General features: G+C 41.0%; 2 protein-coding genes and 1 long non-coding RNA gene across 3 annotated transcripts; 2 read left to right on the top strand and 1 right to left on the bottom strand.

Annotated features, from left to right (window-relative positions):
- Positions 1-5,073: 5,073 nt before the first annotated feature.
- LOC146578563 (uncharacterized) lies at positions 5,074-5,885 on the top strand. Its single transcript, XR_014891488.1, has 2 exons — positions 5,074-5,232; positions 5,824-5,885. It is a non-coding gene; the product is annotated as an uncharacterized LOC146578563 (long non-coding RNA).
- A 2,751-nt stretch (positions 5,886-8,636) lies between these two features.
- On the top strand, positions 8,637-13,843 carry LOC146578562 (uncharacterized). The gene is made up of 10 exons (XM_085268674.1): positions 8,637-8,652; positions 10,590-10,689; positions 10,989-11,135; positions 11,368-11,549; positions 11,793-11,929; positions 12,051-12,144; positions 12,409-12,741; positions 12,930-13,104; positions 13,194-13,318; positions 13,517-13,843. Exons 2-10 carry the CDS (start codon positions 10,605-10,607, stop codon positions 13,841-13,843), a joined length of 1,605 nt encoding a protein of 534 aa, XP_085124800.1. The 5' UTR covers positions 8,637-8,652; positions 10,590-10,604.
- A 3,420-nt stretch (positions 13,844-17,263) lies between these two features.
- Positions 17,264-18,670, bottom strand: LOC146578561 (junctional adhesion molecule-like; the record flags this gene model as incomplete). Its single annotated transcript, XM_085267822.1, has 2 exons — positions 17,264-17,619; positions 18,319-18,670. Coding segments are annotated over 2 exons (708 nt in total), but the record flags the coding sequence as incomplete, so codon positions are not given.
- Positions 18,671-21,975: the final 3,305 nt, after the last annotated feature.

Below are 21,975 nucleotides of genomic sequence, written 5' to 3'. Positions count from 1 at the left end.
TTCTCTGATTTGATTGTTACATTTGTGATTGAAAGGACATTGACCAATCAGCTGAAAGGAAGAAAAATTGGCTGAAATTCATACTCGTAATTTGAAACTGACACACAAACAGGAAACTTGAGCGCAGAGTTTTACACATAGTCTTTTGCTTTGTATCTGTAACCAGACCTTAACAAAACAAAGTTTGTAACTTGTGTAAATATTTTTTAAAACACAAAAATTCTCATTTGTAGATGCACAAACATAATTTTTTTCAGATATTTTGGTTGACAAGGTTACAAAACTCTGCATTTGATTTACAAGTACAAACTATTCATGAGCACAGTTTAAGCCCATCCGCACATTACATTTGAGCAGCTCGATTACAGATGTTAAATCCACATAGACTCTAACCTTATGTCACTTTCAAACACATTAATATTAACATGTATTGTTCAGTTTCTAACAGTAAATCTCACCTGCTGAGACAAACACAACGACGCTGAAAAACAGGAAATTGGAGCAGAGTGACGCAGTTCCAGCAGACATTTCTGTGTTTCTGTATTAAAATCAGAATCTGCGCTTCAGACGAGAAAACATGAGATGAAGTTTGAGGTTCAGATGAAGCTGAAAGTCCCTGAGTGAAAGAACAGCTCTGTAACTCCACACTTTTGAGTTAGAGAGAGAGGCTGGTGGGCTGGACTGGAGCCCTCCAATGGCTGCAAACCAAAGTTAAATAAATGAAAAAAACTGATGAACAGCCAGCCTTTAAATAGTGACACCATAATATTTGTACCTGTCTTTGAAAAGTTTAGGACTCTTATTATACTGAATGATCGGAAGATGGCGCCGAGTATGGCAGCCTTGTCGCGAGCTCCCCCAAGCAACAACTGTTTTTTGTGTTTAATTTTACTTTTCCTTTATTTTTTCACGAGTAACACACGAGTAACACGACGCAGAGGGAGAAGATCTGGCGTTCTGATTCGACTGAGACGGCGCACTAATAGACTACCACTACCCAGTTTATTTAATGTGCAGTCTCTGGAGAACAAGCTGTGCGAGCTTCGGGCACAGATCTCATTCCAGTCTGTTCTCTGTGCACCGCGCGGACAGGTCACAGGATCTTACTGGGAAAAACAGAGGTGGTGGTGTGTGTTTCATGATCAACAACAGCTGTTGTGATTATGCGAATGTGCACCCGGTCAAATCCTTCTGCTCACCGGACCTGGAGTACCTGATGATTAAGTGCCGGCCATTCTGGCTACCAAGGGAATTTACAGCAGTGATTATTACGGCTGTTTACATTCCCCCACAAGCTGACACTGACCGCGCACTCAGGGAACTGTACAGCGTGATCAGCAGTGAGGAAACCGCACACCCAGAGGCGACGTTTATCACGACCGGGGACTTTAACAAAGGAAACCTGAAGAAAGTTTCACCAAAACTCCACCAACACATCCATTTCAACCCTCGTGGAGACCGGCTACTTGACCACTGCTACACCTCTTTCTAGGAGGATGATCTGATATCCTCATGTTGGTGTTGTCCCCAGATCATCATGAAAATGTTGTTCCAGGTTCAACATTGCAAGTGACCAATCACATTGTTGTGACGTTAATCTTTTGCGCGCCAAGCCATTCGTGCATTTATGAAATTCCAATGTTTCAAGGACAATATCAATTCTGCTTACTGTTTATTAAAGGGTTACGGTTAGGGTTAGGGTCAGGGTCCGTTGATCGGCGGACAGAGGCGGTTTCTCGCAGCTTAAGTACAGTTTTTTGTTTTACGCCGGTTTTTCCCGAAGTCGCAAAAGTATGACGTCACAACATTCTGATTGGTCACTTGCAATGTTGATCCTGGAACAACATTTAGTGTGATGATCTGGGAACAACACCAACACGAGGATATCAGATCGTGCCTTTCCGGGATGCATACAAAGCCCTCCCCCGCGCCCCATTCGGCCAATCAGATCACTGCTCCATCCTTCTCCTGCCCGCCTACAGGCAGAAGCTGAAACAGGATGCTCCAACCCTGAGGGCGGTGCACCGCTGGTCGGACCAATCGGAGTCTACGCTGCGGGACAGTTTTGATCACGTGGACTGGGAAATGTTTCACGTGGCTGCTGACAACATTGATGAGTACACAGACTCAGTCTGCGGATTTATCAGAAAATGCGTGGAAGATTTCGTCCCATCCAGAACAGTTAAATCCTTCCCAAATCAAAAACCCTGGATTAACAGAGATGTTCGCACGGCACTGGCGGCACGGAGCACCGCTTTTGCCTCCGCGAACACATCGGACTACAAACATGCACATTACGAACTCCGGAAGACGATCAAAGCAGCCAAACGTGAGTACAGGGACAGGGTGGAGCGTCCTCGCCCTGTCCGGCCTGGACGTCCCCGCCCTGTCCGGCCACCTGCCAGGCCGTTGCCTAGACATCGTCGTTGTCGCGGCCGGCCTCCGGACCTGCCCCGCTGTTGCCATTGCCGTCTGCACGGTTGGCCCCCTGAACTGTCTGCCCATCGCCGCAGTTGCCGTCCGCACGGTCGGCCCCCTGAACTGTTTGGGTGTTGTTTTGGACTCGTGTTTTGTTTTTTGGCCCTCTTGGTGCTCTTGTTTTGGTTTGTGTCTGTAAGTTCAGTCTGTTATGTTTCCTGTTTTACTTTGAAAGTCCTTGTCTCATGTAAATGCATCTGGTTGTGCTTCCTTTGCCTCGTTAGGCCTGATTTGCCCCAGCTGTGTTTCCCTCCTGTTACCCATTCCCTGATTGCTCCCTTTGTGTATTTAAGCCCTGTGTTTCAGTTTGTCCGTGTCGCGATCTACCCTCATTTATGCTCTGTGTTCTGTCTGCCTGCTTATGTAAGTTTATTTGGATTTTTGTTACGTTTTGCCATCCAGCAATAAAAGCTGAGTTTTGAAGTACACTTTTGCCTGCTGTGAGTCTGCACTTTGGTTCCACCATTTCCGGCCTGCCCACAGCCATTTCATGACAGCTACTTGTCCGGACGAGATTCCCGGCCGCATTCTCAAGTCATGCGCGGCTCAGCTGGCTGGAGTGTTTACACACATCTTCAACCTTTCCCTCTCTCTGTCTGTAGTCCCAGCCTGCTTCAAAATGGCCACCATCTTCCCTGTACCCAAATCCTCCACTATCTCCTCATTGAACGACTGACAACCTGTAGCCCTGATCCCCATCATAAGCAAATGCTTTGAGAAGCTGATCAGGGACTTCGTTTGCTCTGCACTACCGGACTCACTGGACCGTCTACAATTTGCATACCGCCACAACAGGTCCACTGATGATGCCATAGCCCTGACACTACATACTGCCCTGTCACACCTGGAGAAGAGAGACACGTATGTGAGAATGCTGTTTGTAGATTACAGCTCAGCATTCAATACCATCGTTCCCTTGAAGCTGGACAGGAAACTGCAGGATCTAGGACTGAGCAGCTCCCTCTGTAGCTGGATCCTTAACTTCCTGTCTGACAGAGGCCAAGTGGTCAAACTGGGCAGCATCCCCTCATCCCCCTTCACACTGAACACTGGTGCTCCACAGGGGTGTGTACTGAGCCCTCTTTCTGTACTCACTCTACACCTACGACTGCACGGCCACTAACAACTCCAACATCATTGTGAAGTTTGCGGATGACACTACAGTGGTGGGTCTTATCACCAAAGGTGATGAGACGGCCAACAGGGAGGAGGTCAGCGCCCTGACCCACTGGTGTCAAGACAACCATCTCACACTCAACGTCGCAAAGGCAAAGGAGTTGATAGTGGACTTCCGGAGGTGCAGAGAAGTACACACCCCCATCACCATCAACGGCGCTGCTGTGGAGAGAGTGAGCAGCTTCCGCTTCCTTGGTGTACATCTGGCTGAGGATCTTACGTGGTCAGTACACATAAACAAAACCGTGAAGAAGGCGCAACAGCGTCTCTTCTTTCTCAGGAGACTGAAAAGATTCGGCATGAGCCCCCGCATCCTCAGGACCTTCTATCGCTGTGCCATTGAGAGCATCCTCACTGGATACATCACCACCTTGTAAGGCAACAGCACCGCTTACAACCGCAAAGCTCTCCTGTCATGCGGCGGCTGTATGAAGGCAAGACAGGACCCAAATGCACGCCTCTAGACACATGGGGATGAACTCAAAGGCAGGTTTTTATTAAGAGGAACACAAGAAGTCATACAAAACTATACTGTTTTGATGACTGTTTTGAGGCGCTGGGAAGACACGGGAAATGCACACAACCTAGAGGGACGACGCAACACAGAACAAAGGGACACTCTGACATAAATACACAGAAGGTAATGAGGGAAGTGGGAACACACGGGGAACACAGCTGAAGACTATTACTCATGACCGAGCAGGGAGGACACGAAACTGAAAATACTGACACCAAGATGTGGACCTTAAACACAACACAGTACACAGAGATGAGCACAGAGAGAGAGGCAGAGAGAGAGAGGCAGAGGACAAGGATGAATACGAGGGGATGAGGAGAACACAGAACACAAAGGACGGGAACACGGTACCACGGTACAGTACGGAACAAACACCACAATAAAAGCATGGACACAGGGGGAATCCAAATACCAAACCAAACAATCCAATGGACATAAGGAACAAAATACAAAACCACAGGAAAACTGAGAACACTGGGTCAAAATGACCCAGGACCATGACATCTCCAGAGAGTAGTGGATTTTATCATGGCAATCGTGGCTCAAGAGTTTGGAGTTTGCCTTGTAGTCAGAAGGTTGCCAGTTCGAGCCCCGGCTCGGACAATCTCGGTCATTGTGTCCTTGGGCAAGACACTTCACCTACCGCTTACTGGTGTTGGCCGATATGGCAGCCTCGCTTCTGTCAGTCTGCCCCAGGGCAGCTGTGGCCACAACTGTACACAGCAAATTCAAAAGTCTTAAATGTTTTGGTGTTAATAGTCTTCTTGCAAAAGTAGAGTTAATTTTACTCTAAGCAGAGTCACATTCTTTTAATGTAACTCTGAGGTGTAAAATGATAGTAGTTAAAATCGAGTGTTAAAAATGAGTGTTTCTATTTCAAATCTGGAGGTGTTACAATGGAAACATTAACTCTTGACCTCTTAACTCTGAACTCCTACAGGGGCTATGACACCAATAGAGTAAATTCACAGACTCCGCCCCCAGCACGGCTCCAATCGAAGCTGAAGTGAAGCCGTTTCAGAACATTTTGCTCTACATATTTGAGTTGTTTGCCATGCTTGGTAAGTCATTTTTTCAAAGGTTGTTTCAATTATTAATATGAGCTTTTACTTCTGTGGCTCTTTGGAGTTGAGACAAAGCTGTGTGAAAGGCATTAGCCATGTTGCTCGGTGATAGCATAATATTCTGTTTTAGCTAGCTGAAAGGTAGGCTACTGTTTGCGGGCAAATACCACAGCCTTGAAAAAAAGCTTGCATGTGAATTTTCAGTCAAACCTTTGGTCAAATACACCTAAAACAATGTCTAGAATGTGAAATGTTGGTATAATGGTGCTACTGGAAGCCTGAAAACGATCGCCCATAAAAAAAACGAGCAAACAGCAGTAGCAGGCGTCCTGACTGGATTCTACGTTAGCATTTAGATCCCTCCAGAGTTTTGTGCACACGGTTTAGGTAAAAATGAAAAAGGTTGAGGTTTTACATTTAGTTCAGTATTACCTGTTGCCTGTGTCTTTGTTTTTTGGGAAAATACTTTACACAAGTAATGGCTCAAAGAGGATTTCTTTTTCTTTTTTTTTACTGTGCTGCAATTGTTTACTGGATTATTTGTGCCATTAATTAGTGTGAACTAATTTTTATTCAATCTCCGCACAGGATATGCTTGTGAAGATGGAATATGGGGGAGAGCAGAAGTGCGTTGAAGTTCCACAAAGTGATGAATGAAGGACATGCATATTGTATTGAAGAAATAAGTGATGAGATGCTGTTATTTGCATTTACCAGCTCACCTATGTCAGACCTTTTGATAAACAAAATTCTAATGAAAGTGAGAACATGTACACTGTTACATCTTTCGGAAAATGTTTTGAAATTGTGGTGCACAGTTCAGAATAAATGTTTTTCAAAAACCATTGCGTCTTTTTAGTAAATGTTTATTTCCAAGAGAAATTTCTAGAAGTTCAGAACAGTAAAATTCCCGCTTTTTAGAATGAATTAGAAGATAACTCTTACGTAGTTAAACTAAAATACTCTTTGAGAGTTAATATATAAACTCTTAACACCAAGTGTTAAATTATCAACGCCAGACAGATTTGGTGTTTAACACTAAATCAGAGTTAACATACCAACTCTCCAAAAAGAGTTAAATTAACACTCTGGTGTGGACCCATATAGACACTTTAATAGTGTTGAAATCAAATCCGACAGTGTTAATTTGGACATGCTGGATTTGCTGTGTAGTTTGCCTCCACCAGTGTGTGAATGGGTGGATGACTGGGTGTGTAAAGCGCTTTGGGGTCCCTAGGGGGGACTACTAAAAAGCGTTATACAAATACAGGCCATTTACCATTTATGGCAGAAACATATTTAATAACAGTTATGACCAGAGATGGGCAGCAACGCGTTACAAGTAACGTGTTACTGTAATCCATTTACTTTTTTTCAAGTAATGAGTAAAGTAAGGGATTAATATAGCAAAAAGGGTAATTAGATTACTGTTACTGTCCCGTAAACACGCTGCGTTACCGCGTTACTAAAACCGTGATTTTTTTGTGAGAGTGTCTCATGACAGTGACGTAAGCGAGTGCGACGTTTGTGGCAACAACTGTGTGCAGATCAACAATGGATAATATATCGAGTGCAGGAGAGAGTATGAGCGTGCAGCATTTAAAGCGTGGAAGTACTGACCTTATTTTGAGGTTGTTTCCGTAAAAAGTGACAATTAGGGCTGGGTATCGTCACTGATTTCTAGAATCGATTCAATTCCGATTCACAAGGTCCCGAATCGATTCGATCCACGATTCGATTTAATTCGATTCGATTCGATTTAAATCTGGGAAATTTTGACAGTCAGAAATATTATAATTCAGATAAGTACATTTACATATTTTTGTATCAATAAAAAGGAAGCTGAGACATGCAAGACTTTATCAAAGGTGTGAGCATCACAGCAGATGCCTTTGTGTCAAAGTAGCTGAAGATAAAACACAGAAAAACATGTAGGTGATTTTCCTGGCCTGGGATTTTATAAAAATATTCTGCAGTACATCAAAAACGAAAGAAAACCATTAATTAATGAACATTACCTCTGACGTTACAGCGGTTTTATTAGAGACACAGCTAAGCATTTTGCATTTTGAATAATTTTAAAAAGTTTAAATTTGTTCAGTATTGAACAGCAGAAATGAGGTTTTCTTTTCGGAAGAATGTAAAAGGGAAAAAAACAGCGGCCGACAGCGCTGTAAACAACAGTAGACTTGTGCGTAACAAGCAAGCGAATAATGAAGAAAGGGAAACTGTTCGAGAGAGACAGAGGGGGGGGGGGGGGGGAGAGAGAGCTGTGCATTGCAATGGATGCAAAACAGTAAAAGAGTGAATTCATGACGATGTTTATGTGAAGCGTTTGGATCTTCTTTTGCTGCTGGTTCGGTCAATATTGTTTGGAGAGACATTAAACTAACAGCTTTAGAATCAGCGCATAAAGGGCGTGCACACAAAGCGCGGACCCGCCGACAGATCAGAATCAGCGAGCTGTCGGCTTTCAGCCCCGACTGTGAGAAAGGCGACATCTCACTGATTCTGATCCGCAAGTCGCGCTGTGTGTTTAAGTCTATGTGCAGAATCCCTGTACCTGCTCTCATTTACTGTCTTAACTGTTTGGTGGTTCTTGAAATTTTGTGAGATTTCACCAGAGATTCTGGCATTTCGGGCAAAATAAATTTATATTAAAAAATCGATTCAGGATTTTAATGAATCGATTTTACGTCATCCAAGCCAGAATCGATTTTAATCGATGAATCGATTATAAAAACCCACCCCTAGTGACAATAACATTAGTGGCCGGTGTTCACTGCGTGTAGGGTAAAAACATAGTAGCAGTAGTGTAAAGACGCAAAGTGCAAATTCAAATTCCTTGGTAACAGTTTAATCAAAAGGCATTTCTGTAAGGTTTATAGTGTTGGATTGTCATTTATGCTTAGAAGTCTATAATTGTGTTAAATTAACAATAGAGAGTGTCTATATGGGTCCACACCTCTGAGTGTTAAATACAACACTGTTGAGTGTTAAATTAACACTTTTGACAGTGTTATATGCTTAAAAGTAACCTAGTCAGTTTTGAAGATTAACAAAGACTAACACTGAGCAGTGCTGATTTTCTAACACTGGAATATTTCTAACATTTTGAGTTATTTTCCAGTGTTAGAAAATCAGCTCACCCATATGTAGCCAGATGGGCTACACAGCAAAATCCGAAGTGTTGATGTGAGTTAAAATTACTGGTGTTAAAAATTTCGAGTTGAAAAGTGTTGGTTTGAGAGTTACAGTAACACTAACGGTGCTGAAAAAGCTCTGTAGCCGGAGTTATTTCAAAGAGTCAATACTATAACACTCATTTGGAGTTGATTTCCACATCCGGGTTTTTCGCGCTCATGGGCATGAGGAGTCCGCCAGAAGTTTGCTGTCAAGATCGAGGAGGTTGTTCAGGTAAGAACTATACAACAAGACCTATGTTATTTTATCATTATTAAATATTGTAACTAACTAGCCTATAACATTATTTATCAGAAGCATGCAATATTTTCCTAATGTGGAGTGTATTCATCTGCGGTAAGAGATGGGATTCGTTAGCTTAGGTAGCTAAACTATCCTCTATAACAAGTTAATATTGCAGCGAAAATAAATGCGTGCTTAATATAATTCTCAATTCTAGTTAGTTCTAATGTCATAAGAGAAATGCTTTCCAGTGTTCAATGCTTATTAAATGAAACGAGGGAGGAGTTAGCTATCCTCTGGATATGTTAAATGTAATGTTAAAATTTGAATTTGTGGTAGCCTAGCTGGCAGCTAAGACAAATGCGTTTAGCCCACTGCTTTTAAGGGAAGCGAACATTCGCCTCAGAAATATCCTATTTAAAAGTGAACTAAACAATCACATGGAGACGTTCAAGTCAAGTTTTGGAAAGCGTCAAGATAGGCTAATTACACGTGCTACCAGCGAGTTTAGCAGTAGCCTAGCCTACAAATCTTTGAAGTGGCAGGGGGTTATGGAATTCTGTTAGATGTTAGTGACCAAGCAAGGCGCGCTGCGTTTGTGCATGGGTTGCTTGCTAACGGTTAGGATATATCATACATGTTGTAGTAGGGCTGCTCAATTAATCGAATTTTAATCACGATTACGATCTGGGCTTTCAACGATCATTAAAAATGACTGAGCCGATTATTAGCCCCTCCCTCGTGCTTTACTCTCGCGCTGCTCCGTGTGGCAAATCGAGCGCACCTCTCTGCATTTCGAACACGTGTTACAACAATTAAGAGGACCCGAGGGAAGCTCGGAAAGCTAAGCAGAAGTTATTTGGAGAGGAGAGTGACTGCCGTTGGTTGAAAAGAGAGGTAAAAAAAACTTCAGTGGTGTGGAAACATTATGGGTTCGCGGAGTCAGACGTGGATCAAGTAGACATAGTGTGTAAACTTTGCTACAGTGTTGTAGCTGCACCACAGAGCAACACTGCAACGTTCACTAAACATAGATGTTTACATTTTTCATTTATTTTTTATATTGCAAACATTTGCACTGTTATCAGTATTTGCACACTATTTTATATTATTTTTTGACAATCTTTAAAGTCATTATTCAATACATTGTTATTGTTAAATAAATATCGTCAAATAATCGAGATCTCAATTTCAGTGAAAATAATCGTGATTATCATTTTTGCCATAATCGAGCAGCCCTATGTTGTAGTAGGCCTAATCTAAGGGAACATTTTCCCCTTTTCTACAGTTTTAGTGAAATAGGCTACCATCCAGTGTTTAAGACAAAGCGGTATAACGACTGAGGGTCGTTGACGTCGCCTCCACTGATAATCCTAACATGTCGTGTCACAAAACAACCACCACAAAGTAGCAACTAGCCAGACGGCTGTGCATGTGTCAGAAACTCCCGATATAAATGTAAGACTTGCACTCATTAATTTACAGTATAAGGGATATTTGTTGTCATAAGTGAAAGCGTGATGAAGGCAGGTGTGCGTTCAACAGGAAATTTTATGTGGATTATCATCCTGACATGGTTTAAACAGAGATGCTTTTCCCCAAGTAGGCTACAGCGATTTACTCGCAACATAGCAGAACTAAGTATCTAGCCTGCGTGCAGACGAGAAGATCGCCGTTGTCGTCTTATAAACATGTGGATGGGTGGATAATTCATTGGATGCTATTTCTGTGTACCCAAGTTCAGCTATTTTAGTGCGCAGGGGGAAGCCAAATTATGTTCCTGAGGTTGAAGTGGTCTGTCACCCCTTCACAGATCATCACACAATGTATAGCCTAATATTTTCTTAAAGTTGTCCGGATTTGTTGCCACTTAAGCTATGGTTTAAATATATGGTAAAAAATATTCTGTGCCCCCTTCTCTCCACCAGGTGCTGTTGTAAGACATGTTGCTGAAAGTGAAATACCTCAATGTAAAGAAGTACATTAAATTGCACGCAGGATTCACTTATCTAGAATTCATCAGTGAAGGTAAGATAACCTGGCAGAACAAAATTTGTTGCACATGTATCAGTTCATCATGTTTGCATCTCATCTATTTAAAAAACGAATTAAATGTTAACACATTTTATTTTAATGTGTGACATTAAAAACAGTACAGAGCAGTAGGCCTAGGCCTATATTGTTGCTGCAGACTTGTCTAATTTAACCATTTTAAAGACAGGTAAAACAGCTGTTAATAAATATTAGCTAAATAAAAAAGTCAAAATTAGTTTTTAAAAAAGTTTTTCAGGCGTTTTAGGTGACATTATGCTTATCTTTTTGTAAAGCCAAAACCAAGTTTGGACTTCCGGATGCTGCTGACCTTGATATTTTCGATGAAACTGACACAGCTGTCGAAGAAGACATTTTTCTGGAGTTACTGGAGGCCCAACCAGACCTATGCCTGACAATACGTGAAAAGATTTCAGATGAAGGTAAATGTTATCATAACTTAAATTTTCAGAGTATAGCCCACTCAATGTAGAGCCAAGTTCTTTTGCTCTTGATGCAGATGACATTGACCTGTCTTCATGCAATATACATGACAGTGGACAGGGCTGGGTCATATTTGTATAGAATGTTGTCTGAACATGAACATTGAAATTGTGTTATTAATGGCATTGTGGAGTAGCCTAAAGAAAGTTAACCAAATCATCTCTCCCAAAGATTTTTGTCCTTTAGCTCATTCCACACCATCCTCCTCGGATACATTATCTTCCCTCACGGACACTATATCACTTTCATCAAGTGACAGTGACCTCAGGGAAAAGGGCATTCCTGCAGGCCGCAGTAGATCCAGCAAAGACAGTTCTGCACCAAATGTTTCTGTGTCAGAGGCTGCAAAAGAGGTAATTGAGAACAGAAAATGTCTTTTGTATTTTTGAGTTGACACCATTTATACTGTAGATTGTTATACAAATTGAAATTCAAAACATGGTGGTTCCCAACTTGCCCTGTATGAAAAAATGTTAGTAGAAGTTAGTGCTTCTTGCTAGATATGTCTTTCACAGGTTTGTTGACATTCCTCTAAACTTTCACCTTTACTGACAAACAAGTTTTTATTGTTATTATTTTCCCTTTTATATGAGCAGATGGTTAAAAATGCCTTGACTAGGAAACCTGGTGGAGAGGAAATTCTTGAAGAATACAATGCCGAAAATTCACTGAGCCACCGCACCCGGCGGCAGCTTGTTAACATATTGGCAAGTGATATGACTGAGAGACATGGGTAAGAGTAATAGTACCTAATAAAAAAGTAAAGATGGGCCATATGGAATATTCTTGTAATGTATACTGCAGTAAAGACACATACTTCTGATTTAACATTGTCAATTGTATTTCCTCTATAGCAGAATTCCCTCCCGTAAGCAAAAGGAGAAATATGCCCTTGGAATAATTACACTCTTTCCCTCATTGAAGGATCCATTTTCTCCAAACGGCTATGTAAGTCATGCAGTGATTGTAAAACAGCACATTATTTAGTTTTCATCATGGAATAATTACATCAGCTAAATGATTTAAAAGAAAAATCTTAATTCCTCTTTCGTAATAACTATTGTCATAAAACTGTATTGAAATTGTGGATGTTGTTTAACATGTATTGCACCTGTTACATGATAATAGTCCTTGGGTTTCTTTTTGCTGAATCTGCAAAGTCTGTAAGATCGCATTTGATGTTTATTTTTCATCTATGTTTAAATGTGACAGGAGCATTTCTACGACGGAGTGAAAGGCACTGGATATATAGCGTGGCGCCTCAAAACCATGTCCAGGTCTACAACCAAACGGCCAGTGAAGGAAGTCCCAGTGCATCAAGAACAAGGGCCTAAGCGCAGAAGATTAGCAACCACATTGCCTCAGCAACTTGATGGAGATGCCTGCAAGGAGGCCATCTCATTTCTTGTTCACTCTCCTGATGAAGCAAGTGTATTTCAGAAGATGAAAATGACGTTCCAACATCGCCAGGATCTGGTGCATGATCCACAAAGAACTGCAGATGTCCTCAAAACATTTCCACGCTTTTTGGATGTCAAAGGACTAGTAAGTCAAATCACTTGATATTTTCAACTGTTAATCCTTTTTTTTTTGTTTTGCTGATGTGGATGGCAACAGTAAAAGATGTGATCATTGGTCATCCCAGTCAGGCTATATCCCATATTGGTCAAAATCACATTGCAATGTAAACAATGTTGAGCACTGTCTTTATGTCCTGTGTGTATGATGAACAGGTCAATCAAGACTTCCTGCTGCTGTTTGGTGCTGAAACAGCCACCAAGTTGCTTGAGAAGTGGGACATGTCATTCAAGCCAAAGGTTATTAAAGAAGCCAAACAGCTGACTCAGTCAACTGACCTGTGTCGTTTGATAAAAGCTGCTGAGAAACCAACAGAGAGTGATGTAAATGGTAGGCGTCGCACCATGCTTGTTTGATTTTAATAATATTTATTTTTACCTGTCATTTTGAAATTGTTTTATAAATTCAACCATACACAGACTGGGACAGTGACATGGCCTCTCTGCTGCTACTCCTTCAACTTTTGCCACCCACAGCTGGACGAAAGAGGAGAACCAAAATAAGTCCAACTGATGCAGCACACAAAATGGTGCACTTTCACAAGGTAAATATGTTGTCTCACTTTTTAAAATCCTACAAAACACTTTTTCAGTTTTTGCACTTTTTAGTTTTCCTCTCCATGAAGTATGTGTCTTAGTATTTTGTAATAAGTTAGCAAGGCACATAATGTCAAACTGAATGAATGGTTCATACTCAGCAAGTATAAGCTAGGCCTATATGTCAATATCTCATTTGTTTTTAGTCATGCTGCAGCAATGATGAACACTTGCAAGCAAGAGATGGTAAACAACCATACATCCTCGCTGTTGGTCGAACCCAGAACAGCATTGACACCTTCTACATCGCAGTGGACAAACAGCTCATCCCCTGCCAAGCCACCAGCTCACTCAGTGCTTTTGATGAACTTTTCAAATCCCACTACGTGTTCAACTTATCTTACGACGAGTCACTGGTTCATCTCTACAGTTTTGTGCAGACCACCATATTCAACATTGATGCCACCTCAACAGATGAGTCACCACGTGTTCGTGAGTTGCGTGCCAAAATGTTGAATGAGAACCATGTTTAAATGTTTTATCTGTCAAACTCTGCATAGCACCAGTCAGGCTTTGATAAGTCATTTGCGACTAGGTCACAGTTTTTATCCAAGCACCAAATTTAAGTTGGCTTGTTCACAAGATGGTTGCAGCCGTCAGTTCACTACATATTCTGGTTTAAAAAAACATTTAAATAGTGTTCATGATGAAGATTGTTGTCAAAGTGGTGATGCAGAACCCTCAGAGTCATTTCAAGCTGATTTTGACAGATTACAAGATACAGACATAGCAGTTGCAGGAACAAGTGTTACTCAGAGCCTAGAGGTTGGGTGTTCTGAAAACAATGGGTCAGGTCAAAGAATTAAAAAAAATTCTGAAGCAATTTGCACTAAAATTATTGGTAAACTCAATGGTAGTGGTTTGGCAAATAGTTTTGTGTCATCACTTGTTTGTGATTTGGAAGATTTTGCTGATGGACTGCACTGTGAGTTTAAACATAAAGTACTGAACGTTGTGCCAACAGAAAATCCTGTTAGATCTCCAGTGGAAAAATGTCTTGAGACTTTTGACAATCCAGTTGAGAAGTTCGACACTGAAGCTAAAAGAAAGTCATATTTCCGTGAAAAATGGGGAATTGTGGATCCAGTGGAAAAGACTTTAGGAATACGCTATGATACAAGGTTAAATAAAAAATCAGGCACTTATGACCAGGTACCAGTAAAAGACACTTTTGTGTACATTCCAATTTTGGAAACAATCAAATTTATATGTCGCAATTCTTATATTTGCGAGCTGCTTGCTAAACCATGTGTATCAAAAGAAGACAGATATGAAGACTTTTGTGATGGGAGTTACTATAAGTCTCATCCATTGTTTTCAAAACCACAGACTTCTTTGCAAATTCAGCTTTATTATGATGACTTTGAGACTGCTAATCCACTTGGTTCCAAACGTGGTGTTCACAAAGTTGGTGCAATCTATTTTGTCCTCAGAAATCTGCCTCCAAAGTTAAATTCTGCATTGATGAACATTCATTTGGTTGCATTGTTTCATGCAGAAGATGTGAAAAAATACGGCTTTGATCCTATTTTACAGCCTCTGATTGATGACATAAAGTTTTTGGAGAGCCATGGCATTGATTTACCCTTCTCATCTGAAAAGGTCCATGGCACTATATGTCAGATAACTGGGGACAACTTGGGGATGCACTCAATTTTGGGTTTTGTTGAGTCTTTCAGTGGACGTTACTTTTGTCGTTTGTGTTTAATTGCAAAACAGGATGCACAGAGTGTGTATACTGAGGATGATCCAAAGATCATCTTACGAGGGAAAGAACTTTTTGAAATGCACTGCAGTGAGTTGCAATCTGATCCTCAAAAGCTACATGTGTTTGGCTTAAGAAAGAATTCTACACTGAACACTCTTCAATTCTTTCATGTTTGCCAGAACTTTTCCTTGGACATTATGCATGATATTCTCGAAGGGGTAGCACAATATGAGATAAAGTTACTGTTGGAATATCTGTCAGACAATTTTCTGCCGAAACCTGCTCTTTTGTCACGGATCTATGCTTTTGACTATGGCTACTTGGAGAGCAAAAATCGTCCAACAAGGGTGAACTTAGACAGTAGTGGTAATAGTATAGGTCTTAACTCCATTCAGACTCTTTGTCTGATAAGAAACATTCCTTTAATTTTTGGTGATATTGTGCCAGAAGGAAATCAGAACTGGACTATGCTATTGCTATTGTTGCAAATAATTAACATCATATTCTCTCCATCTGTTACACATGGCATGACTGTGCTTCTAAAACATTTAACAATGGAACATCATGACTTGTTCAAATTGTTGTATCCAGGTAGGAACATGATTCCCAAACACCACTTTATGTTGCACTACCCAACTTGCATCAGAAAAATTGGGCCATTATTGCATGTATGGAGCATGAGAGGTGAGGCTAAACATAGGGTGTTCAAAGACACCCTTAAGAACTTTAAGAACATCACAGTGTCACTTGCCAAAAAACATCAAACATCCATAGCATACAAGTGGGAGACATGTCCTTTAAGCCATGTTGAGTATGGGCCCTTGAAATCATTTGATGTTGATAGTGAGGAAAATAGTGAAATGATCTCCCTAGGCTTGCCTGCTGTTGCAGAAGAGGCTTTCTCTGCTAATTGGGTTAACATTAATGGGACTGAGTACAGAACAGGATTGGTCATTTGTTGTGGTTCTGAACATGAGATGCCGGTGTTTTGCAGAATAAAAACAATAGTTTTGGTCAATACTCACACCTACTTCATAGTTCAGAAGCTTGTGGTTGAAAATTTCAGTGAACATTGCCATGCTTATAAAGTGTTTGAAACTGATGAAAAAGATGTTGTTAAAGCAGACTGTATTGAAATATACAAGCCCTTTGATTTGCAAAGTGCTTATGGTGATGATGATGGTCTGTACATTGTGCCATTATTTTTGTTGTGAACGTATGCTGTATGGTGCTTGGAATTTAATATTTATTAAAATTCTTATGTGACCAATTTTATGTTTTCTCCTTTTATCCTGTAAAGGGACTTAACAAGGACTTTCACTGAATGTAACACAGTAGTCATACAGTAATTGCACTTTAATGCATTTTTGTATTCAGACAATTAATACAGACTAGTATTTAAAAGCTCATATATGTCACTTTAAAGTGCCAAAATAACACTGTAAAAGTTACAGAATAACACTCTAAGTGAAAACAGTCAACACAATCCAGTGTGAAAATAAACACTTAAAAGTGTCATAAATAACACCATAGTTGTTGTGTAGTAACACCCTCAGTGAAAAGAGTTAACCCAAGCCAGTGTAAAAGTGAACACTTATCAGTGTCCTAAAACAACACTATAAATGTTAGGTAGTTACACTCTGAGTGAAGACACTTCACACCATACAGAGTGAAATTTTAACACTATGGGTGTTATATTTTTAACACTACAATGGAGTTAAAATAATAACACTTTGCAAAGTGTTACTTTAACTCTAAACCAGTGAGAATTATATAAACACTGGAAAAGTGTTAACTTTAACACTATAGGAGTTGAATTAACACTGGAGATTTTGCTGTGTACTCGCCTCCCTTTTTTTTCTTCTCTCTCACTCTCTCTCCTGCGCTCGTTCTTTTCGCCACACAACTTGGTTAATTGGAAACCAACCTGCACATTGATTGCAGGGTGGCGCTAGCCCGTATAAAGCTAAGCCGGTGTTTTGTTGGATTATTTCCTCCCTTGCATTTAGCTCAAAACAGCAGTAAATGCTGGCATACTGCGACGGACTGATCAGCAAGAGCCGATTATATGACAGCTACAGCGCTGTCATGTTCATAACCCCGCCGACCACTTGGTCACACATACAACAAACATCAACAACTAGGAAGCAGCTTCACCTCTGATCACACACACACTCAACTCTACTCACTCACCTGGAGGAATAACACAAAGGTAGATGATGCTGATTGGTTCCGTGCTGATGTCTCTCCTCCTGCGCTTTGTTCCACTAACAAGACGACACTCGTATGTTCCACTATCAGCAGTGTTCACATCCTTCAGAATCAAAGACACGTCTCCATCCTTCATCTGCCTGTCCTGCAGATCCACCCGGTTCTTAAAAGATGGATGCTGGTACTCTGGAACAAACTGTGCTTTTTGGTAAAAAAGCACATATTCATCTTTCAGGTCTTCTCTGCTCCAAACTATAACTATGATCTTCTTGTTTGGAGCTCGACATGTCAGAGTGACGTCCTCTCCAGACTCAGCTGTGATGGTTTTGTCTGAAAGAGGAAACAACACAGAGCAGAGAGGTTAAAGGTCAAAGTACAATTATGATCAGAATGATTGACTTTAAATATTTTGTTTATTTGCTTTGACATTTGAGTTTTTAGTCATGTTGGATTTAATTAATGAACTTCTGAACATCCAGCAGCTATTTAAATGTTTTAAAGTCGAGTTTTCATAGTTGAACATGTTCTGTTGTCCAGCTTTCTACAGCGTCTGCTGGATGTTCACCATCATTTATTTGTCTTTCTTTGTGTTTGTTCATCTGACTCACATTCATGCTGAAGATGCTCTGCTACATGTGGATCAGCAGGATTCAGATTACAGCCTCTGTAGATCAGGATACCAACAGCAGCTGCAACAAGAAGAAGAAGTACTGCAGAAACTGTCAGACCAACTATTAGTCCAACATATCCATCCTCCTTCCCTCCATCCTCTGTGTCTCCTCCTGTGTGACCTGCAGGTGAGAAACAGGTGTGAGGTGTCAGCTGTCAGGTAGGTGATGAGTGAAGAACAGAACAGAATCCATTTACTCTTCAAACTGCTGTCAGACATTATCTACTGCACTCTGATCACATCACTCAGACCAGCTGCTTTCTACAAAGTCTCATCAACAACATCTTTAGAAAAAAACATCAACAACCAGGAAGCAGCTTCACCTCTGATCACACACACACTCAACTCTACTCACTCACCTGGAGGAACAACATGAAGGTAGATGATGCTGATGCGCTTCAAATACTTTGTTCCTATCTGGACGATACCACACTCGTATGTTCCAGCATCATTAATCGTCACATTGTTCAGAATCAAAGACACGTCTCCATCCTTCATCTGTCTGTCCTGCAGATCCACCCGGTTCTGAAAAGATGGATGCTGGCTTGTTTGATCAAACTGCTCATCTCGGTACAAAAGCACATATTTATCTCCCAGGTCAGCTCTGCTCCACTTCACAGCTCTGATGGGTTTGCCTTGTGGAGCTCGACATGTCAGAGTGACGTTCTGTCCAGACTCAGCTGTGATGTTTTTCTGGTCTGAAAGAGGAAACAACACAGAGCAGAGAGGTTAAAGGTCAAAGTACAACTGTTCATTTCTAAGGCAGCCAATCAGAGAGCATAGGAGAGACTAAACTACATTTATTTATCATGTAACTACTCAATCATTTGCTTCATTCACCCATGCACTTTTTTCTATGTCAGTCATAAGCCAACACAGGAGAATGAAAGTGCTCGTACATGTAAGGTTGCAGAAGAGTATGTAAATTTCTTCTCCTATCACTCCACCCCAAAAGCCATGACACTTCGCGAGATAAAAACAGAGACTCTGAAAGACCAGGTTCTGCAGAAAGTCATCGGTCACATCAGGAACAACACGTGGCATCTAACAGATAAATCCCAGCATGCTGACATTTTGAAATCATTCAAACATGTTCAAAGTGAACTAACAATAGCCGACTCATCTGACTTCATCCTCAGAGGCACGAGGATAGTCATTCCAACTGTCCTACAAGAAAGAGCAATACAACTGGCACACGAAGGGCACCAGGGTATCGTCAAGACCAAAGCGCTGCTACGTACCAAAGTATGGTTCCCAGAGATCGATCAGAAAGCAGAATCTGCAGTTCAAAACTGTCTGCCATGCCAAGCTAGCACACCTGTCACACACACTGACCCTCTGCAGATGTCACCATTACCCGAAACGCCCTGGCACAGTGTCAGTGCAGACTTTTATGGACCACTCCCTACAGGGGAATATCTTCTCGTCATCACAGACGAGTATTCTTGCTATCCAGTCATTGAAAGTGTACGCTCAACATCAGCATCTTCTGTTATCCCAGTCATTGACAAAGTGTTCTCCATGTTTGGAATCCCAAGGACAGTAAAAACTGACAATGGTCCTCCTTTTAACAGTGAGGCTTTCTCACAGTTTGCAGACTACCTAGGATTTCATCATCGCAAAATCACACCTTGTTGGCCTCAGGCGAATGCCATTGCTGAGAGATTTATGAGAACCCTAGGCAAAGCACTGAGAGATGCCGAGACGCAAGGCACACCATGGAAACAGCAACTAAACATCTTTCTTCGTGAGTACAGATCTACACCTCATAGCACAACAGCGAGCTCACCAGCTGAAATACTGTTTCAACGCCAGCTATACACCAAGCTCCCTTTCGTTAACACCACTCCACGCAAGTGTTCAGATGCTGAAGTGAGAGCAAGGGATGATAGTGCAAAGATCAAGATGAAGGTGATCGCAGATGCAACTTGTCACACCAGACCACACTCACTAAGTCTGGGTGACACAGTGCTGCATCGCCACCCCAAGCACAACAAATTATCCACACCATACAATGCAAAACCCTACAAAGTGACTAAGGTTAAGGGTTCTGAAATTACAGCTACAAGGGATGGACACTCGATTGTCAGGAATGCCTCATTCTTCAAGAAAATCAGACATGGTCTTGAAGCTGCCCCACCTGGACGGCATGTCGACCCCGCCTTAACAGACAAGCCCAGATACCCCGTCAGATCAAACAGACGCGTACCTATGCATCTGTCTGATTACATCAGATCTAAGACTTGAATATCTGAGTGACCAGTTAAAGGTTATGCTGCGTGTAACATGTTTGTTGTTCCTGAATCTAACACTGTAACCAGTATTATAGTGTTGAATGTTGATAGTGTTTAGTCAGAGATCTGCGCAAATGCAGTGCTGTTTAAGTGATGTTTAGGTGTGGAGAAACTCAAGTAATAAGAACGTTCAGTAATTTTATTAGGTGTCGTTGTCATAGGTTCAGATTAATAATTCACCTCGCTGAATACCTAAGTTTGTTAAAAGAAAAAAAAAGGAGGTGATTGTGATGTTTACAAAACTTTTATTTTGAAAGGTCGAATGTAAGGCGGAAGGAGGATATAAAAAAAGGAGACAACAGAAAACGGTAGATGAACAAGTTAGTGCTGCAGACTGTGTTGCCACTGCAAGCCTGAGAATTAAAGAATGGAACTGAGAAATACGGAAGGTGTCATCATTGATGTTTGAGGCATGCAAACATTACAGTACTCAATTACTCTATGTTACCGTGTTTTACTTACACTTTTCAGTTGTAGCTGCTGACAATAAATAATATTGTTTGAATAATTAATGATTTTAGTACAAGATACTGGTCAGTATAGATACATATTTCTCAAATATTTTAATTCAATTTTAAATAAAAATATTAAGTATATTTAAAGAAGGTATTCTGTGAACCACATACTGAATTTTTTGTCTGAGATAAATGTAAATAAATACCTTAATATAACACAAAAACATACGTTAATATTTTAGATATTTATTTCAACTTATCAAATTCAATAATTACTAAAATGATATTCATAGTTTTTATCATGCTTATCTAACTTATATTTATAGTGATATCTACTAAGCCTCTGAATTACTTTTTAGAGTACCAGCAATAAAGCTGAGTTTTTTCTGTTCATTTTTGCCTCCACGAGTCTGCATTTGGGGTCCTTTCTACCAGCTGCATACAGCAAACATGACGAAAGAACATGACCATAACGTGACACAGACTCTCCCTCCTTGGAGTACAACGCCATTGTTGCTGTTGTTTCTCTGCTGTGTCTTTCCCCCCCTTCTTTTCTTCTGTCCTTCCATTTTTCAACTTTCTCCCCAACGTCTCTTTCTTTCTTCTTTTTCTGCTTCGTCCCCCCCGGTTATGCCCGTTGTGATTGTATTGACTCAAAATAAAAAATCCTAACACACACACATTACACTTCTTTGTCTCTGTCACAGCTGGATTAAAGTCCACACTGACTCATGCAGCCTGATGTCTCCTTTACACGCACACTGGACCAATATGAAAAGAGTTGTTTGGCTTTAAACATATAAACCAGCTGAATTTTATTCGCCTTTATCACAAAGACAAACTGTTTAAATCCAAGTTAAGCCTCACCTGCCGAAACAAACAGAGACACAGACAAGCATCAAAGTGCAGCAGGGTGTCAGTCAGAGGCGGAGCCAGACATTTGAAACACCCGGGGCTTAGCCCAAAAGGATAGTATGCATGTGGGATTTTTTTTTCCCTTGGGGGGGGGGGGGGGGGGGGGGGTAGAAATGACTGAAAGATTAATTGGCTCTGTTTTGAGTTTTGTTCAAAAAAGAATGACTTCATATAGGGAAAAATATATATCACATGTGCAGGACACCTTAAACTAGTTTTTTAATTAAGCAGCAAGGCAGAACAAAATCAGGGCTGTATCAAGACACGAGGACTAAACCCCAATTCAACCAGACCAAGAACTGATCCAGAATTAAAACAGGACTACAACAGTTCAAAATCAGGACTACTTGGG

This window comes from Mchenga conophoros, linkage group LG3 (genome assembly GCF_057382185.1).
Source record: "Mchenga conophoros isolate Kocher_MC1m ecotype Shallow Benthic linkage group LG3, M_conophoros_male_GT1.1, whole genome shotgun sequence".
Taxonomy (NCBI): Eukaryota; Metazoa; Chordata; class Actinopteri; order Cichliformes; family Cichlidae; genus Mchenga; species Mchenga conophoros.
Note: the sequence above shows the minus strand (reverse complement) of the source record. Positions and strands in the feature narration are given on the sequence as shown.